At 34.6% G+C, this 26,837-nt stretch overlaps 2 protein-coding genes across 2 annotated transcripts in view; both read left to right on the top strand.

Annotated features, from left to right (window-relative positions):
- PIK3C2G (phosphatidylinositol-4-phosphate 3-kinase catalytic subunit type 2 gamma) overlaps window positions 1–26,837 on the top strand; it is a 425,918-nt gene that overhangs the window by 238,831 nt on the left and 160,250 nt on the right. The window lies entirely within an intron of this gene.
- On the top strand, window positions 12,275–13,060 carry LOC119542073 (40S ribosomal protein S3a-like). The gene has a single exon (XM_037846574.1). The coding sequence runs from the start codon at window positions 12,275–12,277 to the stop codon at window positions 13,058–13,060; it is 786 nt and encodes a 261-aa protein (XP_037702502.1).

Raw genomic sequence — 26,837 nt, 5'->3', positions numbered from 1 at the left:
AAGATAGAAATCGGAAGTTTGAAAAAACAACTGGCAGAACCTATGGAAATGAAAGGCACAATGCAAGACATGAAAAACACAATGGAGACATGCAACAGCAGATCTCAAGAGGCAGAAGAAAACACTCAGGAACTGTAGAACATAACACCTGGAATCCTATACCCAAAAAATCTAATAGGATAAAGAATGGAAAAATATGAGCAATGTCTCCAGGAATTGAATGACAACATGAAGACATGAATGTATGTGTCATGGGTGTCCCAGAAGGAGAAGAGAAGGGAAAGGGGGCAGAAGCAATAATAGAGGCAATAATCAATGAAAATTTCCCGTATCCTATGAAAGACATAAAATTACATATCCAAGAAGCACAGCATACACCAAACAGAATAGATCTGAATAAACCTTTGCCAAGATACTTAAAAATCAGATTATCAAATGTCAAAGACAAAGAGAGAATCTGAAAGCAGTAAGAGAAGCATGATCCACTACATACAAAGGAAGTTTGATAAGACTATGTGCGTATTTCTCAGTAGAAACCATGGAGGCAAGAAGGAAGTGGTGTGATATATGTAAGACACTGAAAAAGAAAACTGCCAACCAAGAATCCTACATCCAACAAAGCTGTCCTTCAAATAGGAGGGAGAGTTTAAAATATTCTCTGACAAACAGACAATGAGAGAGTTTGTGAACAAGATACCTGTGCTGTAGGAAATGCTAAAGGGAGCACTACAGCTAGATAGGAAAAGACAAGAGTGACAGGTTTGGAACACAGTTTTGGGTGATGGTAGCACAGCCATGTAAGTTCACTGACCAAAGATGACTGTGAGTATGGTTGAAAGAGGGAGGTTAGGAGCATGTGGGACACCAGAAGGAAAGAGGAAAGATAAAGACTGAGACTGTATAACTCAGTGAAACCCAGAGTGCTCAAAAATTGTTATTAAAGGTACATGAGGGAGAACAAATAAATGTCAACCTTGCAAGGTTTTAAAAATGGGGTGATATTGGGAAAAAAACACAGTCAACGCAAACTGGAGACTATAGTTAACAGAAACATTGTGTTATGCTTCCTTTAATGTAACAAAGGCAATATACCAAAGCTAAATGCCTATAAGGGGGGGACGTAAGGGAGGGATATGGAACTCTTGGCATTGGTGATGTTGTCTGACTCTTTTATTCTACTTTAGTTTAATTCTGTCTTTCCTTTTGTTGCTTTTAGCTGTCATTTTTATTTATTTATGTATTTTTCTTTTAATTTTCTCTCTCTACCTTCTTTGATTCTTTCTCCTTCTTGTGGAAGAAATGAAGATGTCCTTATATAGATAGTGGTGATGGTGGTAAATGCATAAATATGTGACTACACAGGGAACCATTGATTGTTTACTTAGAATGGAATATATGGTGTGTGAACAAAACTGTCTTTAAAAAAAAAACAGATTGATGAAGGAACCTTGATGGCACTATATTGAGTGAAATAAGTCAGACACATAAGGACAAATATTGCAGAGTCTCACTGATATGAATTAATTATAATATGTAAACTCATAGACCTGAAATATAAGTTACCAGGATATAGAATGAGGCTCAAGAATGGGGAGTGGTTGCTTAGCAGAATGTTTAACTTGGTTGAACTTAAGTGTTTGGAAATGGGCAGAGGTGACGATAACATGTTATTGTGAGAATAACTAACAGTGCTGAATGGTGTGTGAATGTGGTGGAAGGGGAAGCTTAGAGTCATGTATGTCACCAGGAGGAAATTTGGAGGTTAAAAGATGGAATGTGTAAAACAGTGAATCTTATGGTAGACAATCTCCATGATTAACTGTACAAATATTAGAGATCTCTTTCATGAACTAGAACAAATGTATGATACTGTAAGTTGAAGTTAATAGCAGAGGGGTATGTAGGGAAAAATATACTTATTGCAAACTGTGTACCACAGTTAGTAGTATTTTAACATTCTTTCATCGATAGTAACAAATGTACTATACCAATACTATGAGTCAATAATGAAGGGGGGTAGTTAGGGGTATGGGAGGATTTGAGTTTTCTTTTTTTTTTTTGTCTTTATTTCTTTTCTGGAGTAATGAAAATGTCCTAAAAATTGTGGTGATGGATGCATAGCTGTATGATGGTCCCATGGGCAATTGATTGTGCACTTTGGATCTTTGGATGATTGTATGGTATGTGAACAATCTCAATAAAATTAAGTTTAAAAAAAAATACCTGTTAAATGAATAAAACAGTTGATCACATTATATACCCTTGTGCTTCCTGCAGCATAATTTACCTGTATTACTTAAAACAGCAGGCAATCAGAATAAGTTGTATTATACTAGATGGATAAATTTGGCCCTTGGTTTTCTGACCTTCATTTTGCTTTTTTTAATAAAAGTAGACTCCCTAGCTCTCTGGAATCAGGGAAATTTGAGTTAAATACAATAATATGATGCTCAGGAGTAAAAGTTTTTTGATTTATCAAGTGTTACACTGATAGGTCCATAGTGTGAGGGTCTTTCTTCTGACTTAATGACTTAACTATTGTGTATCTTAAACCCTAACTGAAAATTAAAGTTTACATCTGGTGATTAGGCAAGAAAGATTTTGGGGGATGGCTTTGCTAAGTAGGCACTTACTATCATTTAGAATCTAATTTTCTGTATTGAGACTATGGACTTTGGGGATGACTGTACAGTTTCAGAATTTTTCTGGCCTCTCTATTCCTCAGTATTTTTCTGGGCCTTTGAGAGTCAGAGTTCTTTGTGTTTTGAATCTGTTCGTGGGTAAGCCATTTATTTCAGGCCTTATTTTACTTTTTATCTTTGTTCATCAAAGGATCACTCTGAAAAGGTTGTGTAGGGATTTTTATTGCTTTTCTTCTAACTCAATTTTTTATACCATTTGTGTACAATTATTGTAGTTGCAAGAGGCAGACAGTTACTTTCTCATTCTTTGTCTAAAGAACTTCATATGGGTTGTTTTTATTGTAACAAAACCCAGACTTGTATATTTCAATCCAGTACTTGTCATGTTTAATAACTTAGAATTCTTATACTTATTTTGGCATGTATGATTCACTTTTGACCAACGAAGAAAGAACAGCTTGCACAAATAGTGACTTGTCTTCAGAGTTGACAGTCTGCCTATTGCACTAACCACTCTTGACAGAATGTCAAATAATCAGTGAATCTTGCTTGGCTTTAGTCATCTGAAATTGCTCAGCAGAAATCCTAATGAAAGTGCCACTTGACTCTTTTCTTCTTAAATTGGGCACTGTGTACATATGTTCCCTAAGGTGTTGTAAATATCACTAATTTACCAAAAAGGGAGAAATTCTGTTTTCTTTTAAGAAAATTTACCATCATTTTTTAGAGAGGCTGCTGCTCTAAACACTGTTGACATACGTTGATTGATGACTCTGAAAATCCCACAAGAATTAATCTAGGGCTTCAGTAAGTAGATATTGTAAGGGTGTCTGCATAAGTAGACATCAGTAAGCCAGTAAGCAGAAGCAAGAAAGTACACAAGGAAGTAGATTGAGGAAAGGGAGTGTTATGTTACTCAACCATTCTTTCATTCTTCAATCTGTTTTCAAACTTTTATTGAGTGTCTGTTACTTACATAACTTACATCTCCTTTTTGGAGGAGAGAGAAAATAAACACAAATTAAAATAAACGTGGTTAAGTAATGTGGTTTTTAAAAACGTCCTAGCTATTTCAGGCAGTTACCACAGATGCTAGGGTCTGTTTCTCAATTCTGTCTCAACAAATTAATTTTAAATATTTTATTCAGTTGTTATCAAGTACTCTGATTGGTTTATATACCCAAATTCAACATGTCCTTTCACAGTTATTTATTCTTGAAAATAGTTGTGCCAAGTGTCTAGAGAACCTTTTTCCAGGGTCTAGGAACCTCAAGACTGGAATTAGTGAACAAATGGTAATTTGTTAATATTCTGGTATATTTTACTATCCTTTCTCTGAATACTAGAATACTGAGGTTTATCAGCTTTAGTGTGGCTCTGACTTGGAGAGTGTTACTAAAAATTCTAATATTCTAACTTTGTTCTCAATACCTTTTTTCTTGTCATCATATAGCCTTGTGATAGATACAGTATGATTAATACTTGATATATGTGAGTCACTTCAAATATCATTTCATTTATTTGCAACAACTCTATTATCTCTATATTTCACATGAAAAACTTAATACTCAGAATAAGTGTACACGACTATGAAGTAGAAGAGCCAAAATTTGATCTTGTGCTCTATCCATTATGATCTCCTGACCCACTTAAATATTATTAAAGATATAATAACAACAGTGAAAGGCAAAATGTTGTAATGGCAAGAGTACAGGATTTGGAGAAAAACATACTTGAATAGAAGTTCCAACTCAGATTCCTAATAGCTGTGTTACTTTGGGAAAATTATTTAACTTCTCTGAATGTCAATTTTTATTATCTCTATAAGAAATATTTTTGTGCCTAACAAAGCTGTTGTAAAAATTAATTGTGAGAGTATATATCAAGATCCTTTATGTTTATCCAATACATACAAAGATTTTATTTTTGGAGTCATTTAGAAAGCATAAAAAAGTATTCCCAAATTTCCAGTTTCCAAGGTTATTTCAAAAATTAATAATTGCATGCAATTCAGATCTAGGATTCTTGTCATTTACCTCTTCACTCCTACCACTATTCTTTCTTTGGCTGATCCTAATTGAGAATTTATAATTAAAGTTTAATAGTGATCTTTGAAATAAGTGGAAGAAGAAATAGAAAAATCATATAATCAAACTAGTTTGTAGGCCAATTAAGAAAAATATCTTGATTGTGGTGATAAATGTACAACTTTATGATGATAAAAAAGAAAAAGAAAAAAAGAAAAATATCTTGAAACATTTGAATTTTTAGAAAAAGTTGGGAATATATACATCTTTTGGTTTCAGAGAAGTTTTTACAAACTCAGAGAAATCTAGCAACATTCACAGATTGCCTGTTGTTACATGTTTTTACATTTCAACAGCCGACATCTATCTCATTCACATCACTCCCCTGCCCGCTAGCACAATACAGAAGAAGGAAATATGAGCAAAAATGTTCATCAACTTTTTGGGTTTTTTGGAGGTTTATAACAGCAAATAAAAAATTGTGCTCGTCAAGAAGTTGGAAACTTAAAAGGCGAAGAACTTAAAGAACCCCTTAAAAACACAAAAAAAATGTGACTCACTAAAGTGTTGCTAAACCTACCACACTAGGAAAGCATTGTAGCAAAGACCAGCTGAGAAAAGGTGGGAAATTGCTGAGAGATCTCATGAAATGGGGATGAAAATGTGATTGACAGTTATCTTGGATTTTTATATTATTCAGCCAGATTTAAAAACCCTGAATGACTATTTCATTTACTGAGCGTGTGACCACAGTGAGATAATAATAATGCCGTTTATCCAGATTGTACTTTCAGGGTTACAACTAGGAAATCTTTTCAATTTGACAGTTTTGATGGATGACAGATGAAGATTGGATGATTCTCTATTCTCTTTCCTTTACCTAGGATACCTAGGAATGATTACCCTTAGGAAGTCATTTGTTGTTTCTATACATACATTAAAGTTAAGTCCAATTAGTGCTCCAACCTCTGGATGACACTATACCCAACATTTCTTGTGTTTTATATTAAAGCAACTGGTGATCTCAGTTGAACACTTCAAGCTTTTTGATTTGGACAATTTACTTAAGCTGTCTGAGCCATTTCTTCATCAACCGAACAAAAGTAAAAATGCCTACCAAAAATAGCTAGCATAGGATGTGGCACCTCCAGTTGCTTAATAAATATATGTTGAATAAATGAATAAATGAGTAATTAAAAGAATTGAGACTTTATGCAGATGAAATGACATAAAATTATGTAACATGACTTGTACAGCTCCTAGACTTAACAAATATCTTTTCTTCTTCTGCTTACCTTCCCCACTTCCCTTTTCTAATCAAATGATTAGACCTCCTTTGTAGAACATAGGTTGGGAATATTTTATTTGTGCTCCCCAATGAGAGCCTATTATTAAATAAGTGGACCTGAATCTGTAAATTTGTGGTCTAATCCGTGTACATCGCATGGCATCTTAGTGTAAGGAGGAAAACCATGTAAGTGGAAAAACTTCTGGGACATCATTTCTAGTGTTTCTCGCTATCCTGCATTTTGCCACCATTCTGGACGGATTCATTCATCACTAAATGAATGATTCAGCTAATAATTCTATCTTCAAGAGTCTTTGACATCATTTTTTTGCCAATAAATTTTATTTCTGTCCACTTCAGCGACTTATTTCAATGACCACATATTCAATCTTGCCATCATTAGAAGTGGCTCCTCATCTAACTCAGAAAACTCAGAAATTTAATGTAATAATGCTTTCATGTTTTGACTTCACCACTCACACTAAACCTGGAGTTCAGTGTCAACAGAACTTCCACTCCTCTGACTGCTCCCTGTTCTTCAAGCTCATGAGAACAGTCATAGTTTGACTTTCTTTCCTACCCTTCATTTAGGTATCTGGACTAATTTCCTCTATTACCTTCTGTATCTAATACGTCGTTTATAAAATGTCCTATGAATCAGAACTCTCCTTTCCATCTCCACTAAATCCTTGATTCAGCACATTATCATTTCCTTCCTGACAGTGTTATTGTTTACTATTTGGTCTCCCAAGTTCAAGTTTCTATTCATACCACTTTATCACCATGTTGCTTTAAGGCTGAACAATGATTTCACAATGCCTACAAAGTAAAGATCAAATTCATTAATTTTATCCAATATATAATGACTCAAAGGGCAAATTTTCTTGCATTATCAATTTCAGGAAAACTTGTGCTTCTCCAAAACAACCAGTTTGTTTTTAATATATGAAAATGTTGGCCCTCTTAACTCTTCAGGTTGATAGTTAATGGTTTAGGATCCATATCACTGTGTCTGGATACAAAACTTGGTCCTGCTGTTTATTACGTGTATGACTTTCAGCAAGGTACTAAATTTTTATGACACTCACTTTTCTCAGGCATTAACAAAGAGGATAAAAATAGTATTTACATTCAGAACTTGTGAGAATTAATGTAATATGAGCAGAGTTTGGGACAATGAGGCAGTATGGCTGGATTAGTCTGAACAAGGTTATGAATGGTAGGAGATGAGGTCAGAGAGGAAAGGGGGAAGAATGATGAGAGGTCATGCAAAAATGTTTAGGTCATTATCGGAATATTGGCTTTAAGCGAGGGAAAAGAATTGGAGGGTCCTGAGGTGAAAGACATGACTTGTCTTTACATTTTAACAGAATCAATCTGGCTATTGTATTGAACATCAACTGAAGAAGACCAGTGGCAGGAACAAGAAACCAGCTAGGAACTTAACACAATAATCCCGACAAGAGATGATAGTGACCTAGTACAGAGTGAAGGTAATAGAAGGGGTGATAAATGGTTGAATTCTGGATATAGTTTTGAAGATGAAGCCAATAGAATTTCTGATGGATTGGTTGAAGAGTATAAAGGAAACAATTACATAGTGATAGCAAGTATTTGCCTGAAAAACTGAAAGAATATAATTTCAGGTGAGCATGTTTCTGGATTGGGGTAGGGGTGGGGAGAAGTAAGTAAGAAGATACCAGGACATCATTTTGGACATATTAAAGATTGTAATGCCAACTGAATATTGAGATCTTTGCTTGAGATAAAAATGAGGGAGTCATCAAAATATAGATAAGGTTTAAGGCCACAAGAGTAGATGAGGTCATAGGAGAATGAGTACAGATAGAAGGCAACTTAGTGATCATGCCAACTATTAACAAAGAGATAAGAAGAACCAAGAAAGGACACTGAGTGAAAACAGCCAAAAATGTAAAAGAAAAAACAAGCTTAGAATCTCACAAGACAGATAAAGAAAGAGTAACTAGAACGGAGAATTGACCAACTGTGTCAAATGCTGCTGATAGGTCAAGTAAACTGAGAACTGAGTAGCAACACAGAGGTCACTGCAGGTCATGAAAAAAAGCAGTTTCCATGGAGTTGAGGTGACATCCTTAAAGGAATAGATTCTGAAGAGAATCGAAGGAGAGATATCAATGACATTGAGTTTGGGAGTTTTGCCTGGAAGGAAAGGACAGAAGTGGGATAATAGCTGGAAGGGGAAATGAGATGATGAGAGCAATTATTTATTTATTTATTTATTTATTTTAAGAAGGGTAAAATAACTGCTTTTTAATATATTGTTGGGGAAAATCAAATAGAGACAAGATAAAGAATTTCTCTGAACAGTCCTTGAGTAAAGATAGAAATAGGAATCTGTGGCACACGATAGTATCCCAAGAGGATAGATACACAGAGTCCAAACATAATTATAGGAGAAAAGAAAGAGTACATGGGAACAGATGCAGCTAGGTGGATATATGTGGTAGAAGTTGCTTATGGAGGTTCTCATCTGGATGCCTTATGAAGGAAAAAAAGGCTATCTTTTGAATGGGGAGGAAGTATTGGAGGATTAAGGAGAGTGGGCCCACTTGATATTCCTGCTTATAAATTTTAATGGCAGTAAAATGGAAAAATAGAAGGTAGTGGGTGGAAAGTCAGAAGCCTGAAATTGAAATTAAGGAGAGTTTTGAAACATTGGTAATAACAAAGTCAAGTATATGGCATGGGATTGACTGATGTTAAAGATAAAATCATTAAAAAAAAAATAGGTAGTTAAGGAACTGAGAGTCTAGGGTATTGAAAGAATCATCTACATGGATGGTAAAATCACCAAAGACTATGATATGAGTGGTGTTGGACAGAGTGACAGTGAACCAATAACTAAAATCTTCAAATAATTAGGGAGAGTATAACTGAGGAGAATTCCTTTAAATTCAGGGGCCATTGGAGCTAGAAGGAAAGTGACTTAAATATTTTAAGATCCAGAGAGAAGCAAGGTCTATTTTAGTGACATAGCAGTCTGGGACAGGGTGAGGGAACGTAGGAGAATGTCATGAACAGTCGGAAAACTTAGCTAATTTCTAATGTGAATCTAAGGGACGAATGTTGAAAGCCTGCCCCAATTGGAAGTCATTGATCTAGAAATTATAAAATAGCTTTCAATTGAAATCACCATCCTACCCAGAAATCCATTTGTTAGGAAGCCCCATCAAGCTGAGAGAGAGAGGAACACAAAAATTGCTAATGATGATATGTCCAGGATTGTTTGGGATAATTTTTTTGGTTCATTAATGGTGATGTATTTTAATACTTTTATTATGAAAATTTTCACACATTCATAAATGTAGAGAAAATAGTACCATAAACCCCCACATACTATCATCAAGTTTCCAGAATTATCAAGATTTTGGCACATTTGAGAAAGCTTGTTTTAATTGGACATAGAAATATTGAGAGAATGAAACTGTAGTCATTATTATTATATGTATAGATATTCCATTTTGATTTTTTAACATTTAAGAGAATTTGGCCTTTAGAGTAACAGATTAACTAAGTGATTAAAATCTGCTGCCAAATGTGCTTGTGATTTTAACTTGAAATCTTACTACCTTTGTAATCAATATTGAAACATTTAAGTAAGCAATTCACCATATTTATATTAATGTACTAGATATATAAGGAAAATTTTGTCTCTCAAAAAAGACCACTGAACTACTTAAAAAGAAAACTGAGTATCCTAAGTTTATAAATGCAGTTCAGAATGTTTCAGAGCATTAAGTTGTTAAATAGGAAGACGTTAATCAAAGATCCTCCCATCCTGAAAGTGATTGGTAAAATTTGCTACATTTTATAATTAATATAATAAGATATGTAAATTGAGCTTAAACACCTAAGAAAAAATTTTACTTGATATTTTCATAAAATAAATTTTGAATATTTAAGTTTATTTACCCTTAAATAAGTTTTAAAGCCAAAATAATTTCTGAAAAATATTCTCTGCACTCTAGGCTGTTTGAGGACACTGGAAGACTGACATTATGAAGAACAGTGCCTGACACATAGTAAACATTTATTAAATGTCATTACTAACTAATTATTAGCCATTATTAAAACTATGTGGTACCACCAAAAAAGAAGACAAAAAATTAATGAGACAGAGTACAAAATCCAGAATTATGCCTAATTATCTTCAGGAATTTAGTAGATGTTTAAAAGGAAAGATTTAAGATCAGTGGAGGAAAGATAGATTATTTAATAAATAGTATTTGGAGAGCCAAGAGCTAGCTGAAAAAAAAAAGTGAATCCGTAACTTACACAATACACTAAAAAAAAAAATTCCAAATGTATAAAAAATTTACAAGTTAGGAGAAAGAGAAAGAGAATAAAAATATTAGAAGAAAAAAAAGCATCAGGGAATTTTTTTATTAGTAGGGAAGGATTTTTTAATTATTATACAAAACCCAAAAATAAAATCAGAGTGCTTTGTGTATCAACTATTTTCAATGGCAAAAAACCTATTTCCCTTAATTAGTATGGACCCCCTAAAATCCATAAAAAATATTTAAGGGATATAAACAAATAATTCAACAAAAAATAAATATATCTGGCCCTTAAACACTGAAAAGGTACTCAACCTCAGTCATAAAAGATATTAAGATACAATTAAAATACCATTTTTACCTATTAGACTGGCAAATAAAAAGTTCAGTCACAATTTACTGGTGAAAATGTGTTGAAACGTACTCATTGCAGATGGAAGCTTAATTTTATAACCTTTATGGAGGTTTATTTATCAATATTTTAAAAAATTTAAGTGCACCTACCATTATCAATAATAAACTTCATTTTTAGAGCAGTTTTAGGTTTACAGAAAAACTGCACAGAAATTATAGATGTTTCCCATTAACTACCACCATCTCCCCACCACCCCCAAGTAAACAAATAAATTCAGCTGTTAATGACATATTGCATTAGTGTGGTACATTCATTTGTTACAGTTGATGAACCAATGTTGACACATTATTATTAACTAAAGTATGTAGTTTACATTAGGGTTCACTCTTTGTCTGTACAGTACTACCTGCATAGACAACACCAACAGTTTCTGTTGTTTTCAGACTTCTGGATGGGTATAGTAAATGGGTAACCTCAGTAGATTACAGGGACAGGAAACAGTGAGGTCATCGTATATACTCCCTATCTCCCTGTCTTTGGGGAGCTCTCTTTCAGTGCTAAGGCCTCAGTGTTCTCTCAAGGTCACCAGATCTCTCCTGAGGTCCAATAACCTTTCCTACACCTTGGGTCTAAGAGTGTTAACAGGGTCTTCTATTCCTGGCCCCAAATAACTTCCTATTTATTATGGTTTCCCTCTACCCACCCTCACCTTTTTCAATTGGCTCATAATCAAACCTTCCTCAAATGATCTGAATGGGTCTCAGTTTCCTGTTTCAACCCTGACTGTTACAGTGAAGGAAGGAGGTTTTCTCATTGTTGTTGGTTGTTTTTTTGCAATAATTAATACAGAAATGAAAGAAACTAAATATTCAGTCATTGGAATGAACCATGTAGAAAGACATGATATTTATAAAGTTTTATGGTTTTATGTTAACTTCAAAAGAATGTATCTGTTAAAATAGATTATTTAAAGCAAAGTGTACTCTATTTAGTCTATTGGTTTCTGAAGACCTTGTTTTATTTCTTTTTTTCTTCATACTTTTCTCTTTTTTTATTTATTAGGCATTTTACTGTTTAATAGCATACTTACTACAGGATAAAAAGTAGAAAGGAGAAGAGAGAAGAGTTCAGTGAAATTCCTTCAGCTAGATATCTTTCCTTATAGGTAGAGATCTTAAACTTCCTCAGTTTCTTGCCACTGCTCCATGTTGTTTCACCTTCGTTCAATGACTGAATGTACAGACATTGAACTAAATATTGTAGTAATTTCTGAATTATTAATATAAGGGTTCTCATTGGTGCCATCACTTCATTCATGTATCAGATAATAATTTTGCACTTCTGACCACATGACATCATGAAATAAGAATAGAAATTCCACAACACAATTGACTGTGGCACTTTTTGCCTGTGCCTGGTTAAGTAGATTTATTTTATTTTGAGTGGTAGAATATTAGAATACTTTGTAATGATACAGAAAATGACCATGAGGGATTTTTTCCCAGATATTCAGTGATTATCTTGTGACACAACCCTTAAAACTTAAAAAAAGTTATCAAAAAAAAAAATCGTTTGTGGATTTTCTTTTTCAAAACATAAGCATCCGGCACTTCCGCCCTTTTGGCTGTCTGAGCAGCATCATGACAGTTGGCAAGAACAAGCGCCTTACAAAAGGTGGCAAAAAAGAAGCCAAGAAGAAAGTGGTTGATCCATTTTCTAAGAAAGATTGGTATGATGTGAAAGTACCAGCAATGTTTAATATAAGAAATATTGGGAAAACACTAGTTACGAGGACTCAAGGAACCAAGATTGCATCTGATGGCCTTAAGGGTCGTGTTTTTGAAGTGAGTCTTGCTGATCTGCAGAATGATGAAGTTGCATTTAGAAAATTCAGGCTAATTACTGAGGATGTGCAGGGCAAAAACTGCCTAACCAACTTCCATGGCATGGATCTTACCCATGACAAAATGTGTTCCATGGTCAAAAAATGGCAGACCATGATTGAAGCTCATGTCGATGTCAAAACTACCGATGGTTATTTGCTTCGTCTTTTCTGTGTTTGTTTTACCAAAAAACACAACAATCAGATTTGGAAGACCTCTTATGCTCAGCACCAACAGGTCCACCAAATCTGGAAAAAGATGATGGAAATCATGACCCAAGAGGTGCAGACAAATGACTTGAAAGAAGTGGTCAATAAATTGATTCCAGACAGCATTGGTAAAGACATAGAAAAGGCTTGCCGATCTCTCTGTCCTCTCCATGATGTGTTTGTTAGAAAAGTAAAAATGCTGAAGAAGCCCAAGTTTGAATTGGGAAAACTCATGGAGCTTCACGATGAAGGTAGTAGTTCTGGAAAAGCAACTGGAGATGAGACAGGTGCTAAAGTGGAGCGATCTGATGGTTATGAGCAAGAATCTGTTTAAAATTCAGACAAAATAAAGCCTTATTTGTGGAAAAAAAACAACATAAGCATCCCAAATTTGTAGTCTTTCCTACAATGTCTAGTAGTGTGCTACTTGGGAGATATTCTTTTAAACACACACACACACACACACACACACATTTCACATGCCTCTTCTAAATAAGGATAGTTTTTAACAGTAATTGAAAAGCAAATGTTATTTTTTTTAATGTGCTACAGAGACAGTATTTTGAAAGTGTTTATTTGGATATAGTTTCATCACTAAATCATCTTGTTGCCAAAAATTATGTAAATGCATTAACTGCAAAATATCTCACATCTGGGTACTTCTAAAACTTGAAGACAGCAATTTCTAACCCGCTATAAAATATTCCAAATAAAAGATTTAAAAATGTAAATGTGCAACAATTGCCACTTGCTTCCAGAACAACTATTAGGTAATAGAAAATTTTAGCAAATTTTTTTCAAAAAGTATTGTTATTATTTACAAAATAAATGTTACTTTGGTACTTGGGTCTTGAATCTTTGTGATGGAACTTTCCCAGCAGTGAAGCCAAGGGAACAAAATACTGAAACAAGACCTTGATAGCATAAAATGTTAAACCAAGATGTTAAAATATAATTTGGAATATTCAATAATGTTGCTTTCACTAAATTACATTATTAATAATAATGTTTACAAAAATATTTTTGATTAATATACACAATGAAATTAAACTTATTTTTAAATGCTGTTTCTTCTTTACCTCATCCTTCTTAATTTCTATTTTGTGTATGTTTTAAAATGTAATATACTGGAACACAATAATATGCATATCATTATTGAATTAATATGTCTTAGAGTGACCCAACTATTTTTCACTCTTAGGAGTGTATAGTGAAAAAGTTTAGTGATCTGTTCTTTAAATAACTGAGTTGTAGATCCTGAGTGTTAGAGTTAGGGCTCAAGTTCAATAACGTTAAAAGAGAACACTCTTATTTTGAGGTTAATAGCAATACTAAACACATTGGAAAGTACCCTTAGGAATTATCTTACAGGTGTTGATTCTGAATGGTAATTTTGAAGCAACAAAAAGAGACCTTCTGTCAGCTTTGTTTTATTCTTTTAAACTTAAAGAGAGAAAGTAATTTGCTATTGAAAGAATCTGTGCAAGTGAATGCAGCTCAATTAGCTTTTCAATGTAAATTTTAATTAGTGTTCTGACTCAGTGCCTAATTTGAATGTTGTCAGTTATCTGCAGTTTAGAGTATTTAATGCCAAGGTTTACTCCTGATTGTTTAGGAAGAGCCAAGAATGGCTTAATTCCACCCCACTGCTTAGCGTATTATTAATGTACAGCTCCTTGTGGCTTTAAGTGCCCTACAAATGCTATTGCATACCTATGTTTTACACATCCCCTTTTCAAAACAGTCTTTCTCCAGTTTCTTGTGGAGGTTAGTAATATTCAATTGTTCATTCAATTAATTCAGCAAATATTTATTGAGTGTCTAATATATGTTAAGCACTGCCCCACATGCTGGAGATGTAGCAGTAAACAAAATATAAATACTCCCTGCCCTCATGGGTCCTACATTTTACTGGAGACAAAAACAATGAGCAAGATAAATAAATAAGGTATATAAAATATTCAATTGTGATAAATATTAGTATTTTCCTTTTAGAAGGAAAATAGAGCATGGAAGTGCATTGAGGGGAAGGGAGGGCAATTTTAGATGGGGTGGCGAGGGAAGACCTCTTCGAGAACAAGACACTTGTGTAAAGATATTTGAGAGACCATCCATGAAGATTTTGAGCAAAGAGCATCCCATGCTGAGAAAAGAGAGAGTGCTAAGTAATCAAAGAGTGCCTGGGGTGTTAGAGAAAATGTGGGAAGCCAGTGTGGCTGAGCCAGGTGTACACACGGAGAGGAAACAGATCATTCAGAGCCTTGTAGGTTTTAAGATGGCCAAATGAGAATGGAACCCATTAACAGATTGCTTTACCCGCTATTTTGAGGATAGAATTAAGGGGCAAGAAAAGTCACATATTCTTAGGGGGCAATTGCAAGAATCAGGTGATAAATCATACTGTGTTAGCTGAAGATGGTAGCAGTGAAGTGGCAAGATTCTATATGAAATTTGAAGGTAGGGCTGACAGAATTAACTGATGAATTAGCTGATATGAAGTATATTAGTTACCTATTGCTACATAACAAATTACCCCAAAACCCTTAGTGGCTTAAAATAATATATATTTATTATCTCAGAGTTTTTGTGGGTCAGGAATTTGGGCACAACTTGGCTGGGTCCTTTTTTTCCCAAGAGGCTTTAATCAAGGTGTCAGCCCAGGGACCACAGTCATCTCAACAGTCAACTGGAACAAAGTTTGCTTGCAAGCTCTCTCAGTGATCTTTGTCAGGATTGAGTTTCTTGAAGGTTGTTGGACAGAAGTTGCCTCTCCATCATGGCCAGCAGAAAATACCAGCAAGAAGAGAGTCAGTCTTTTACAATGTAATCACAAAAGTGACATCCTGTCACCTTTATCATATTCTAGGGGTCAGAGGCGAGTCAGTAGGTCCAGTCCACACTCAGATGAGGCAATTATACAAGGGCGTGAGCACCAGGAGGTGGGGATCATTGGCAATCATGTCAGTAACCACCTCTCACCTGAGGTATGAGTTAAAAATAAGAATCAAGGATGGCTCATATATTAATAACAGCAAATAGGGCATCTTACTTGATAGCGTCTCTTTCGTTGTTTGAAATCTTATTTATCTTTCTTGAATTGCAATAGATTTTAAAATCCAAATCTTCATTATAAGATTTCATTATAAGATTATAAGACTTTCTGCCTCCATTCATAATCTATTAATGGCATTTGCCTCATGCTATCTCTTGTTTTCTTCACCATTCTGGAGTTCCCATAAGTGACCAGGAAATATTTATCGAAATTTCAGATGTTCCCGATATTGGGTTACAGGGCAGTAATAATAAAGTCTGCACCTTCCAGAAGAACTCAGTGAAGGCTGTTGTTGGTCAAGTTGCTAAGACATTTAAAGAAATCTAGATACAAGTTTAGGAAGAGATTGCTTCCAAAAGGTTAAGGAATTTGTCCAAGTTCACACTGCAAGTAGCAGCACTGGATTTGAAACTGTGCCCATTTTATTTTACAGTCTATCCTCTTTATAGTTTTTTAACTTTCAGTTTTTAAAAACTTTGTAAACCTGAGAGACAGAACTGACACCCTTGAAACCATTAGGAAATAGTTACTTGGAAAACAGTGTAATATGAAATGAAAATAAAATTGAAACCTAGAGAAAGGAGCCATCAGGGTGGACTGGAGTAGAGAATTGGCTGAAAGGAGGCAAGACCAAAATGAAGTCATGAAGAATGGGTAGGGTAAAGATGTACATAATACATTGCATTTTGTGGTTTATGCATAGGAAATTGTTAAATATATGTGATTTTTTTTCATTTGCCAAGCAAATGTTTTCTTTGTTTTTTGCTTATTTTGCTTATATTGAATGAGACCCCCCCTTTTTTTTTCATTATCTACTTGTGGAAGCTAGGCTTTTTAGTTATTTTTCCACCCTTCGTGGTTACTTTTGAAATATTAATTAACATAACTAACCCAAATTTAAATTTAATAAGTATTTTAAATTTCCTTCCAAAAATGCAATGGCTTTATATTCTTGCTTGCCATTTTTGTCCTTTTCTTAATCTCTGCCCATATGTTTTGGAAGTGGACTCATAGATTAGACATTTAGTTATTGAATTATTCATTTATTTTTATTTAGGTTTTCCACATGTTTACCATATTTTCACTCACCCCAAACATTTAGAATCTCATTTATTCTATTTGGGTCTTTGCCTAATTCTTTAGAAGTTCGTTGATGAAGGTCTGCTGCTGATAAAGTGCTTCAGATTTTTGCTTATTACAAAAGTAATTTCTCCATTTTTCTTGACAGAGAATTTTACTCCATATGCTATTTTATTATTATTATTTTTTAATTAGAGAAGTTGTGGGTTTAAGAACAATCATGCATAAAATACAGGAGTCCAATATACAACCCTATTATTAATACCTTACGTTGGTGTGGTTCATTTGCTACAATTGATGAAAACACATTTTAATAACTGTACTAGTAGCTGTAGATTTAACTTAGAGTTCCCTGTTTGTATAGTGCAATTCCATAGATTTTTTAAAAAAAATTGTTATTCTATTATCATATATACAACCTAACATTTCCCCTTTAAACCACATTCAAATTTATGTTTCATTGCTTTTAATTATGATTTTAAGATTTATATTAATAGAGAATGGTTAAATGTGTTCCTTTGATTCTGTAAAGTTACAAATTACCTTCCTGTTTCTTTTCTGAAATTCTTTTTATTTATGATGGCAATTGCGGAAGTAGAAAATGAATATGCATACAATGTATTCCTGCATCATCCTTCAACAGAAATAATTTAACAATCCTTCCTTAGGGACTTTTGGCTATGAGGAAGTTACACTGTCAAATGGGCTACCAATAAAATAGCCCATTCTTCCATGTCCCTAGCACTGGCCTAAGTTCTGTGTAAGCCTGTTTCTACCTGTCTAAACCACATCAATGATTTTGAAAGCTAGATGAAAGTTTATTCATAGTATCCCAAAAACTTCCCTGTAGCTTAATGTTGCAGTTTTCCAGCAAGTACATGTTCCTCAAAAGTCTTCTTCTTTTTAATTATCTGTGCTGATTCTGAAAATTTTCTAACTTGGTAAAATTACAAACAGGTGCACTGATTTTTTTAATGAAAGACTTCGCCTTTTATTCTATAATCTCTTCCAATCAGAATGAATCTAATGACTATCATGGAAGAGTTTGCCGCCAAATAGTGGAATTTCTATACACAATCAACATGGATAATGATAAAGTAGAATCTGTGCACAGATCTAGAATTGAGCTAATCATTTTTATAGTAAGTAAAATCTAATCAGAAACTTAGAATTAACTGGACTTTAAATATGTGCCATACCTTTTTTTTTAAAAGTCAAGATTTTAAAAATCCTACATGATCCTTTATTTTCACAATCTTCTTTTCTGTTTAATGTTAACAACTCATTTTACATCAGTGTTCAAAAAATGAGATTATTCAAACATCTTAAATTTTTATGGGCTAGTCCCTTTTGTTCTTTTTTACTACCTTCATCCTGTCCACCATAACCTAGGTTAGTTTTATATATGTGGAAGGATGGGAAAATATTAGGGATAGGTCTGTTAGGTCCTTCAAATTTTAATTCAGACTGTACTGAATATTTTAATATATTGCATCCTTTAAGAAATGAAAGAAATGTTATGAATCAATAAATTTCCAACTATATCATATTGTTTAGGAAAAAATCAACTTTATTTCCATACCCCAAAGAATTTGCCTATATAATGAACCATGCTGTAAACCAAGAAGAGTAAGTTGTTAGTCTTGTTGCATCAAATGCTTAAGTCTGCTTAGCAACTTGGAGATGCTCATTATATATTTGAATACATCTTTTATATATAAATGTTGTGTGTTTTTCAAATAGATCAGTGACAGAAGTGGTAAGTACGTGCTATAGGCAGAATTCTAAGATTGACCCCCAATGACCTGTGACCTTGTTAGATCCCTTGTCCTTGAGTGTCGGGAGAATCTGTGAATATGATGAGATAACACTCCCATTATATAGCAAAAGAGAGATTATCTTGGGTGGTCCTGACTAACCAGGTAAGCCCTTTGAAAGCAGGGAGTTTTCTCTGGCTTGGAGAAGAGGAATAAGTCAAAGAGATTCAAAGTTTGTGAGGGGTTCAGTGTGAGGAGAAGCTCTGTGGCTGGCTTTGAAAATGGAGGGGTATACAAAGCAAAAGAAAAGTGCTAGCTTCTAATTGCTATGGGTGGTTATTGTCTGATGGCCAGCAAGGAAATGGAAACTTCAGTCCTAGCCTCACAAGAAACAAATTCTGCCAACAATCTGAATGAGCTCAGAAGGAAATTTTTCCCCCAAAGCCTCCAGACAAGACCTCAATCTGGTCAGCACCTTGATTTCAACCTTATGATATACTGAGTAGAGAACCCAGCCACGCTGTGCCTTGACTTCTGACAGAACTTTGAGCTAAGAAATGAGTATTGTTTTCAGCTGCTAAATTTGTGGACTATCAGGTCTTACTCTCATTAAAATCGGAGTAAAAGAATTCCATAGGGAAAGAGAGCTTTAAGAAATCTATCACCTGAAAACCCTCAGCTAAAGTTTGTTTCAAATGTATAACTGCTCCTTGAATACCCACCACATGGTATAAGATAATTGCATATAGAAGAGCAAGAATTTGGTACAAGTGAGTCCAATGTGAGTCATTGTAGCCACTCCAACAATACCCCAGCATTTAGAAAAATGGAAAAGAGAGCCTAGACTGGCCTACATGAGGAAATAATTAGTAGAGTAGACTATGTTAAGAAACAACTATTTTTGTTGAAAATTTCCTTTCACTACAACAGAAACCCCAAAGAAATGTTCATGGGGAAAGGGCAAAAGATTCATTTCTGCTGTTCAGATATTGATGCCTAGGCATATGTAGGCAGCTTTACACATTTATATTATATAGATAGTATCTTTCCTATTAGAGACAATTAAATTCAAATCTCACTACTTGGATTCCGTATTGGAAATGCATTAGTTGTAGTGAAATTCCTGTCTGATCTGTTGAGTGCCTAACCCATGCCCACATTGAAGTCTTTAATGAAATGTGCTCAATATTAACCAAGTTTATGTTTTATAGAGAGTCACTTTTATTAAGCTACATTCAATGCTATGCTGAAGCTCTCTGAACCTAAGGCCAGAAAGGGTGGGTTTCTTTTCTTTTAATGAATTTTCCTACAGCATTATATTTAGTAAGGCAACATGAGGGTGGTTAGAAACAGTGACCCTGGAGCCAGATAATGTGAATTTGAATCTAATACTTAGTATCTTGTGATTGTAAAAATGTTTCTTAATCTCTGTGACTCTCAGTAAATTAATCTGCAAAACTGAATGTCTAAAAATATCTCAAGAGGTTTTAATTAGGAATAATTGAGATCATGAATAGAAAGCACTTAGCACACCGTCTAGAATAGACTCACTATATATTAGCTGTTATTTTTGTTGTTTTGTCAAAATTAGATTTTAAAAATTTGCAAAAGTATAAAATAATTTAAAAATATGTCAGTAATCCCAGCATTCAAGGCTAGCCAACATCGGGGAGGCAGTATTATACAATGGTTAGGCCCACAGACCCTGGAGATTGATTACCTGGGTGGAATTCCAGATCTGCCACTATTTATGTGAACTTCAGCAAATTAACATTTCTGATCCTCAGCTGTGAAATGGAGACTGTATTAGCCAGGGTTCTGTAGGGAAACAGAACTGATAGGAGATATATGTAAACATTATGAGATTTTTGTAAGAATTGTCTCATGTGACTGTGTGGATGGGCGAGTCCAAATTCCATAGGTCAAGCCACAAGCTTGGAACTATGATGAAGGTTTTCAATGTATTCCACAGGAGAAGCTGGCTGGCTGAAGTAGAGATGGAAATTCTCTCTTCTGACTGCTGAAATCATCACATCTCCTTTTAAAACCCTCAACTTATTGGATGAGATATCTCTCATTGTTGAAGGCAATCAGTCTCCTCAGTTGATTGTAAATGCAATCAGCCATAGACACAATCAACTTACTGATGATTTGAGTCCATGAAATATCCTCACAGTAACAATCAGGCCAATGCTTTCTTGACCAAACAACTGGACATCATAATCTGACCATTTTGACACATGAACTTAACCATCACAAAGATTAATAATAGTGTTTATCCTATAGGTTTGTTGTGAGAATGAAAGGAGATAATATATGTACAATGCTTAGAACAGATCCTGAAACTCACTTGTGATATATGTGTTAGATGTTAGAAGAGCAAATATTATTCCAAAATGTGTTTATTTGTATGTATATATATATAATCTGTGCATATGCATATGTATTGCAAAAACCAAATTATATTGTACATATTGGGCTGTGCCCAGCTTTATAAAGAAATTACAATTCAGCATGACCATTTTTATAGAGAAAGTGTACTTTCACAATGTCATTTTTAACTGCCCAGCATTCTATTTGTGATTAATGTCTTAATTTATTATATCATAATATATTAATTAAATCCCCATGTTGTGCATTCGTATTGTTTCCAATATTTTCGTATTACAATTCATGAGATGAACTTCTTTGTGGTTAGATACTTGCATGGGTCCTTGGTTATTTCTTTGGACTATTTGTTAAGAGTAGAATTGTTGGAATGATAACATACATTCTGTTAATCCTCATTGCAAAATTGCCCTTTACTAAAGATGTAGGATTTCACATTCCCAATAGCAGTAAATATAAAGTGGCTGTTTTCTGCACCCCCACTCACACTAGCACCCTAAGTTTGATAGTAATGTCCAATTGTTGGGTTAAATGAATTACAAATGAAGTTGGATGTGGTTTTCTGTTAATATTTCTCTAGTATTTCTTAATTTTTGAATGGTATATTTATTTTAAGAGGGTTATTCTATAACTTTGCATTATGTAGAATCCCATTTCTCAATAAAGCCCAACAGTAAATATATTAATTTTCTATTGGTGCTGTAACATATTACTACCAACTTATTTTTGGACATCAAAAGTTCAAAAATGTATGGTACTGGAAGGGCTGAATTCCTTCTGCAGGTTCTAGGGGGGTATCTCTTTCCTTACTTTTCCAGCTTCTGGAAGGCTGTCCACGTTCCTTGGCTCGTGGCCCTCTTCCAGCAATAGTATCTATGACCTCTGCTTCCATTGTTATATCTTTTCTGCGCTCTGACCCTCTTGCCTCCCTCTTTTTTTTTTTAAATCTTCATTTTATTGAGATATATTCACATACCACTCAGTCATACAAAACAAATCATATACTCTATTGTTCACAGTACCATTACATAGTTGTACATTCATCACCTAAATCAATTCCTGACACCTTCATTAGCACACACACAAAAATAACAAGAATAATAATTAAAGTGAAAAAGAGCAATTGAAGTAAAAAAGAACACTGGGTACCTTTGTCTGTTTGTTTGTTTGTTTCCTTCCCCTATTTTTCTACTCATCCATCCATAAACTAGACAAAGGGGAGTGTGGTCCTTATGGCTTTCCCAATCCCATTGTCTACCCTCATAAGCTACATTTTTATACAATTGTCTTCGAGATTCATGGGTTCTGGGTTGTAGTTTGATAGTTTCAGGTATCTACCACCAGCTACCCCAATTCTTTAGAACCTAAAAACGGTTGTCTAAATTGTGCCAAAGAGTGCCCACCAGAGTGACCTCTCGGCTCCTTTTGGAATCTCTCTGCCACTGAAGCTTATTTCATTTCCTTTCACATCCCCCTTTTGGTCAAGAAGATGTTCTCCATCCCACGATGCCGGGTCTACATTCCTCCCCGGGAGTCATATTCCACATTGCCAGGGAGATTCACTCCCCTGGGTGTCTGATCCCATGTAGTTGGGAGGGCAGTGATTTCACCTTTCAAGTTGGCTTAGCTAGAGAGAGAGGGCCACATCTGAGCAACAAAGAGGCATTTGCTTGCCTCCCTCTTATAAAGACCCTTGTGATTACACTGGGCCCTCTTGGATAAGCCAGGATACTCGCCCATCTAATAATCTTCAACTTAATCACATCTTCAAAGCCTTTTACTATGTAAGATAACATATTTATAGGTTCTGGGGATTAGGATGAAAACATCTTTGGAGGAGCCACTATTTAGCCTTGCCAGTAAGTTCCCTTCGTTTCTTCCCCATGTAGCCTTCATCTAATCCTTAGAAAAGGCTGAAGAGATTAATTCTAATATTAAACTTAAACTTCATGAATGCTCTGCAAAATATTGCCCACTAGAAGCAAAGATACCATTCAAATTGGAATACAATCCTTGTGAAAGGATATATGTATATATAATGAATTTAGTAGCGTCACAGAAAAAAACATGGTTTTCCATGAAGGATGTAGTGTGAAATACAGTGTCAAATCAAATAAGCAGGGCTTTTCACTTTCTTCCACTTCTGCTTACATAATCTTGACTCTCTTAGTTCAGGCCTGTTTTTGTAGATCAGTGACAAAAAGATAAGCCAACAGGCATTGCTGAATCTGAAATCTGGACCGGTGCCCATGGGAAAGCTGAATGAGACAACTGAACTTTTTTTTTAACCTGTGACAGAATCTAAAATTTCGGGTCAAGTTTACAAGAGAGGAATTTTTAATTTGGGCACTCTAGTTTCATTCCATTAATGTCAGTTTTTTCCACAATTTGAAATTCTGGTTCAGGAATTTTCTCTCACTGCTTAAATTGGCCTCACTTCAACACATAATATTGGCTGCTTTATAAAGACCAACATGCTTTCCAAAAATATATATTCTTTCTATTACTAATAAAATTAAATTATCCAACATTGCATTTTTCCAGTGGTTTTGAAAGAAAACTTTTCTTTTCTAAAAAAAAAAAAAATGCCATATATTAAATGTACTGTCCTTTTGACATGGTATCACTGCTTGTACAAGAATACCACAGCCTTTTCCAGCTGTGTCTAAAACTACAGTTTTTCTATAAAGAACAGGAAAATTCAGTAATTAGTAATAAGGATATGTATGATTTTGACTTTAATTATTTTTACAGTCACTGTCATCAGTATTGATTGCTGTGATCTGATTTCTATCATTCTTTTAGAGTTATCAGATTTGCTTTAGCTGTTCATTGTCATGATATATCTAACATCCCCAAATTTTATATCACAGAATGGCTCTTTCACTATTTGCTTTTTCAAGCATACTTACAGTAGAGCATACCAATTTTTAATAACATATGTAAGGGAAATTAAGTACAAGGCAGCAAGAAACCAATGCACTATCTCCCCCTTTGAGATAGTAGCTCAGCAATTGAACAAAATTCTGCAAATACAAAATTGTTAGCTACCCCTCCCCCATAAAGAAATATTTCCTCATTAAGGCCTCCATTCAAATTTCTCTCCTCTCATAGATAAACTTGGCATAGGCAACATGGAGGATTCCTGTTAAATATTTACATGAAGAGAAGAATACTACCTAATTAATCACCAGTGTACTACTACGGTTATTGGTGTGTGTATTTCTAATGCAGGTGTTCATAATTTATATGGAATTTAATGAGCACGGATGGCTTAGCAGTTTTTGTTCTCTGGTGCAAACCAAAGCAATTAAACAGTTTTGTGTTCACGGAATCATAGAAGTTTAGAATCTTGGAAATGGAAGAGACCTTATATATCTTCCTGACTTGTTCTCTCATATTACAAGTGAGAACACTGATTCCCAGACAGGCTCAATGGCTTTCTAACCCAGATTCCTTTGTGTTAGTTCTAAATGAGTTGATGATCTTGGAACTGGCAATAGGCAAGTCTACAAAGATCTTAAAGGCCTTTTGCTTCTCCAGCCTCCCCACTCCTGCCTTTTACTTGGCCTCACTTCCTCCCTGCAAACCTCTTCCTCATATCAAAGCCTGCCAAGGCCCTGGTGTCAGACTTGTATCCTTTGCTGTGTACTTAATTCCATTATCACCTTCCCCAGAATTATTTGCATTAACAAATCATAAATCATGGAATTGTAAAGTAAAAACTGTCTGACTTTGGTGGATGAATGAGATGATGAAACTTGAAAATTGGCTGCATAAGCATAAAACTGGCCCCATATGCCTTAAGCAACATTGTAATTTGTGGTTTGGATGTATTATGTTCCCCAAAATGCCATTATCTTTGAGTCTTGTGTGAGCAGGAAAGTATTGGTGTTGATTGGATTGGAGACTTTTGATTGGATGTTTCCATGGAGATGTGATCACTCAGCTGTGGGCAAGATCTTTCATTGGATAGTTTCCATGGAGGCATGGCCCCACCCATTCATCATGGGGCTTGATTAGTTTACTGTAGCACTATGTAAACTCAGACAGAAGGAACAAGCTTGCTACAGTCAGGAGGGACACTTGAAGAATGCACAGGAGCTGAGAGAGGAACTGCAGATAAGAGACAGTTTAAAGATGACCGTTGAAAGCAGGCTTTTGCTCCAGAGAAGCTAAGACAGGTGAAATGCCCTAAGAGCAACTAAGAGTGACCTTTTTGAGGAACTGCAGCTTAGAGAGGAACGTCCTGGGAGAAAGCCATTTTAAAGCCAGAACCCTGGAGCAGACACCAGCCATGTGCCTTCCCAGGTAACAGATGTTTTCTGGATGCCATTGGCCATCCTCCAGTAATGGTACCCGATTGTTGATGCATTACATTGGACACTTTATGGACTTAAGACTGTAACTTTGTAACCAAATAAACCCCCTTTATAATAGCCAATCCGTTTCTGGTGTTTTGCATTTCAGCAGCATTAGCAAATTAGAGCATAATTTTTTTTTTTAAAAAAGGTTTCCTCAGAGACCTAGTGTTCATAAGCCCTGTTTAGAGTTCCTATAAGCATTTTATATGGATTTTGGTTTTGTTTTTATTAAGTAGCTATGGAGGGAACTTATAAAATATGTCTGAAATAAATGATGATACAACAAACACTCCTTACACCAACTTTAAGATAAATCATATTATTAACCTTGACGCCCCCTTTGGACCCATCCCAATCACATCCATTTAGCCATTCCTGTCAGAGAAGGGAATGACTTTTAAGTTAAAGATTCATAGTCTCTTGCTTTTCTTTATGATTTTACCACCTAACCTTTTCTCTTACAAAAATATGCTAATTCCTGATTATGTGTTGTTAACCCTATATAAATGGAATCATTGTGTATGTCCTCTTTGGCAAATTGCATTTTTGTGCAGCCTTATTATCTTGAACATCACACCTGCCTTTGTAATTCTAGTTCATTCGATTTCACTGCTATATAGTACTCCATTGTATAAATGTATTACAACTCATTTATTCTACTTTGGTTGCCATGAATGTTTATGGTAAGCATTAATACATTTGGATGTATTTCTGTCTTCTTATTTTGTGCTTTATAATTGCCTTCATTTTCTGCTTTGTTTCTCTTATTTCTTGCCTTCTTTTGAATGATTTTTTTATATTCCATTATTCCCTCTACTAGTTTGACATATTTACTTTGCATAACCTTGTAACTACTTTAGAAATTGTACATCCATACTTAACTTATCAGAGTCTAGGATTGAAAAATAAGAAACTTCATTCATTTACTCATGCATTCAAAGCATTGTTACAGCTCTTAGGATAAGCAGTAAAAAACAAAACAAAACAGAAAAAAAAAAACCAGACAAACAAAAGCCTGCCCTATTAGAACTACATTCTAGGGAGAACTTAAATCTTGGTGTAAGACACATGTGCTTAACAACCAGAAAATGAATCAATCTATTGATGTGAAACTGAGCAGCTTAATTTTATTGGTTAAAGGTGAATAATGCACAAGATAAACCAATGGCAGACACTGTATGTATCCTAGGGAGAAGGAAAACAAAACAACAATATGGTTTTATTTCACTGAAATTTAAACATCGGAAGACATGTAGTCCATCTTTGCAAAAAAAAGATTTCTAGAAGTTGTTTTATATTTAATTGTGAATGTGATAGTTTCATTGTAGGGTTTTGAACAGGGAAGGGATATGAGCTGATGATTTATAGTTTAAAAGGTTTACAGCTGCTGTTTGGTGAATCAATTTTACATGTGTTTATGAGTATTTATGTGTGTGCTCACACGTATTGTTGGAGGAAGCAGTGAGAAAA

Source organism: Choloepus didactylus, chromosome 8, assembly GCF_015220235.1.
Source record: "Choloepus didactylus isolate mChoDid1 chromosome 8, mChoDid1.pri, whole genome shotgun sequence".
NCBI classification, from domain to species: Eukaryota; Metazoa; Chordata; class Mammalia; order Pilosa; family Megalonychidae; genus Choloepus; species Choloepus didactylus.
Note: the sequence above shows the minus strand (reverse complement) of the source record. Positions and strands in the feature narration are given on the sequence as shown.

Bases quoted from the DNA above. Each gene is read 5' to 3' on its own strand.
- LOC119542073 (XM_037846574.1), top strand. From the start codon at position 12,275: ATGACAGTTGGCAAGAACAAGCGCCTTACAAAAGGTGGCAAAAAAGAA.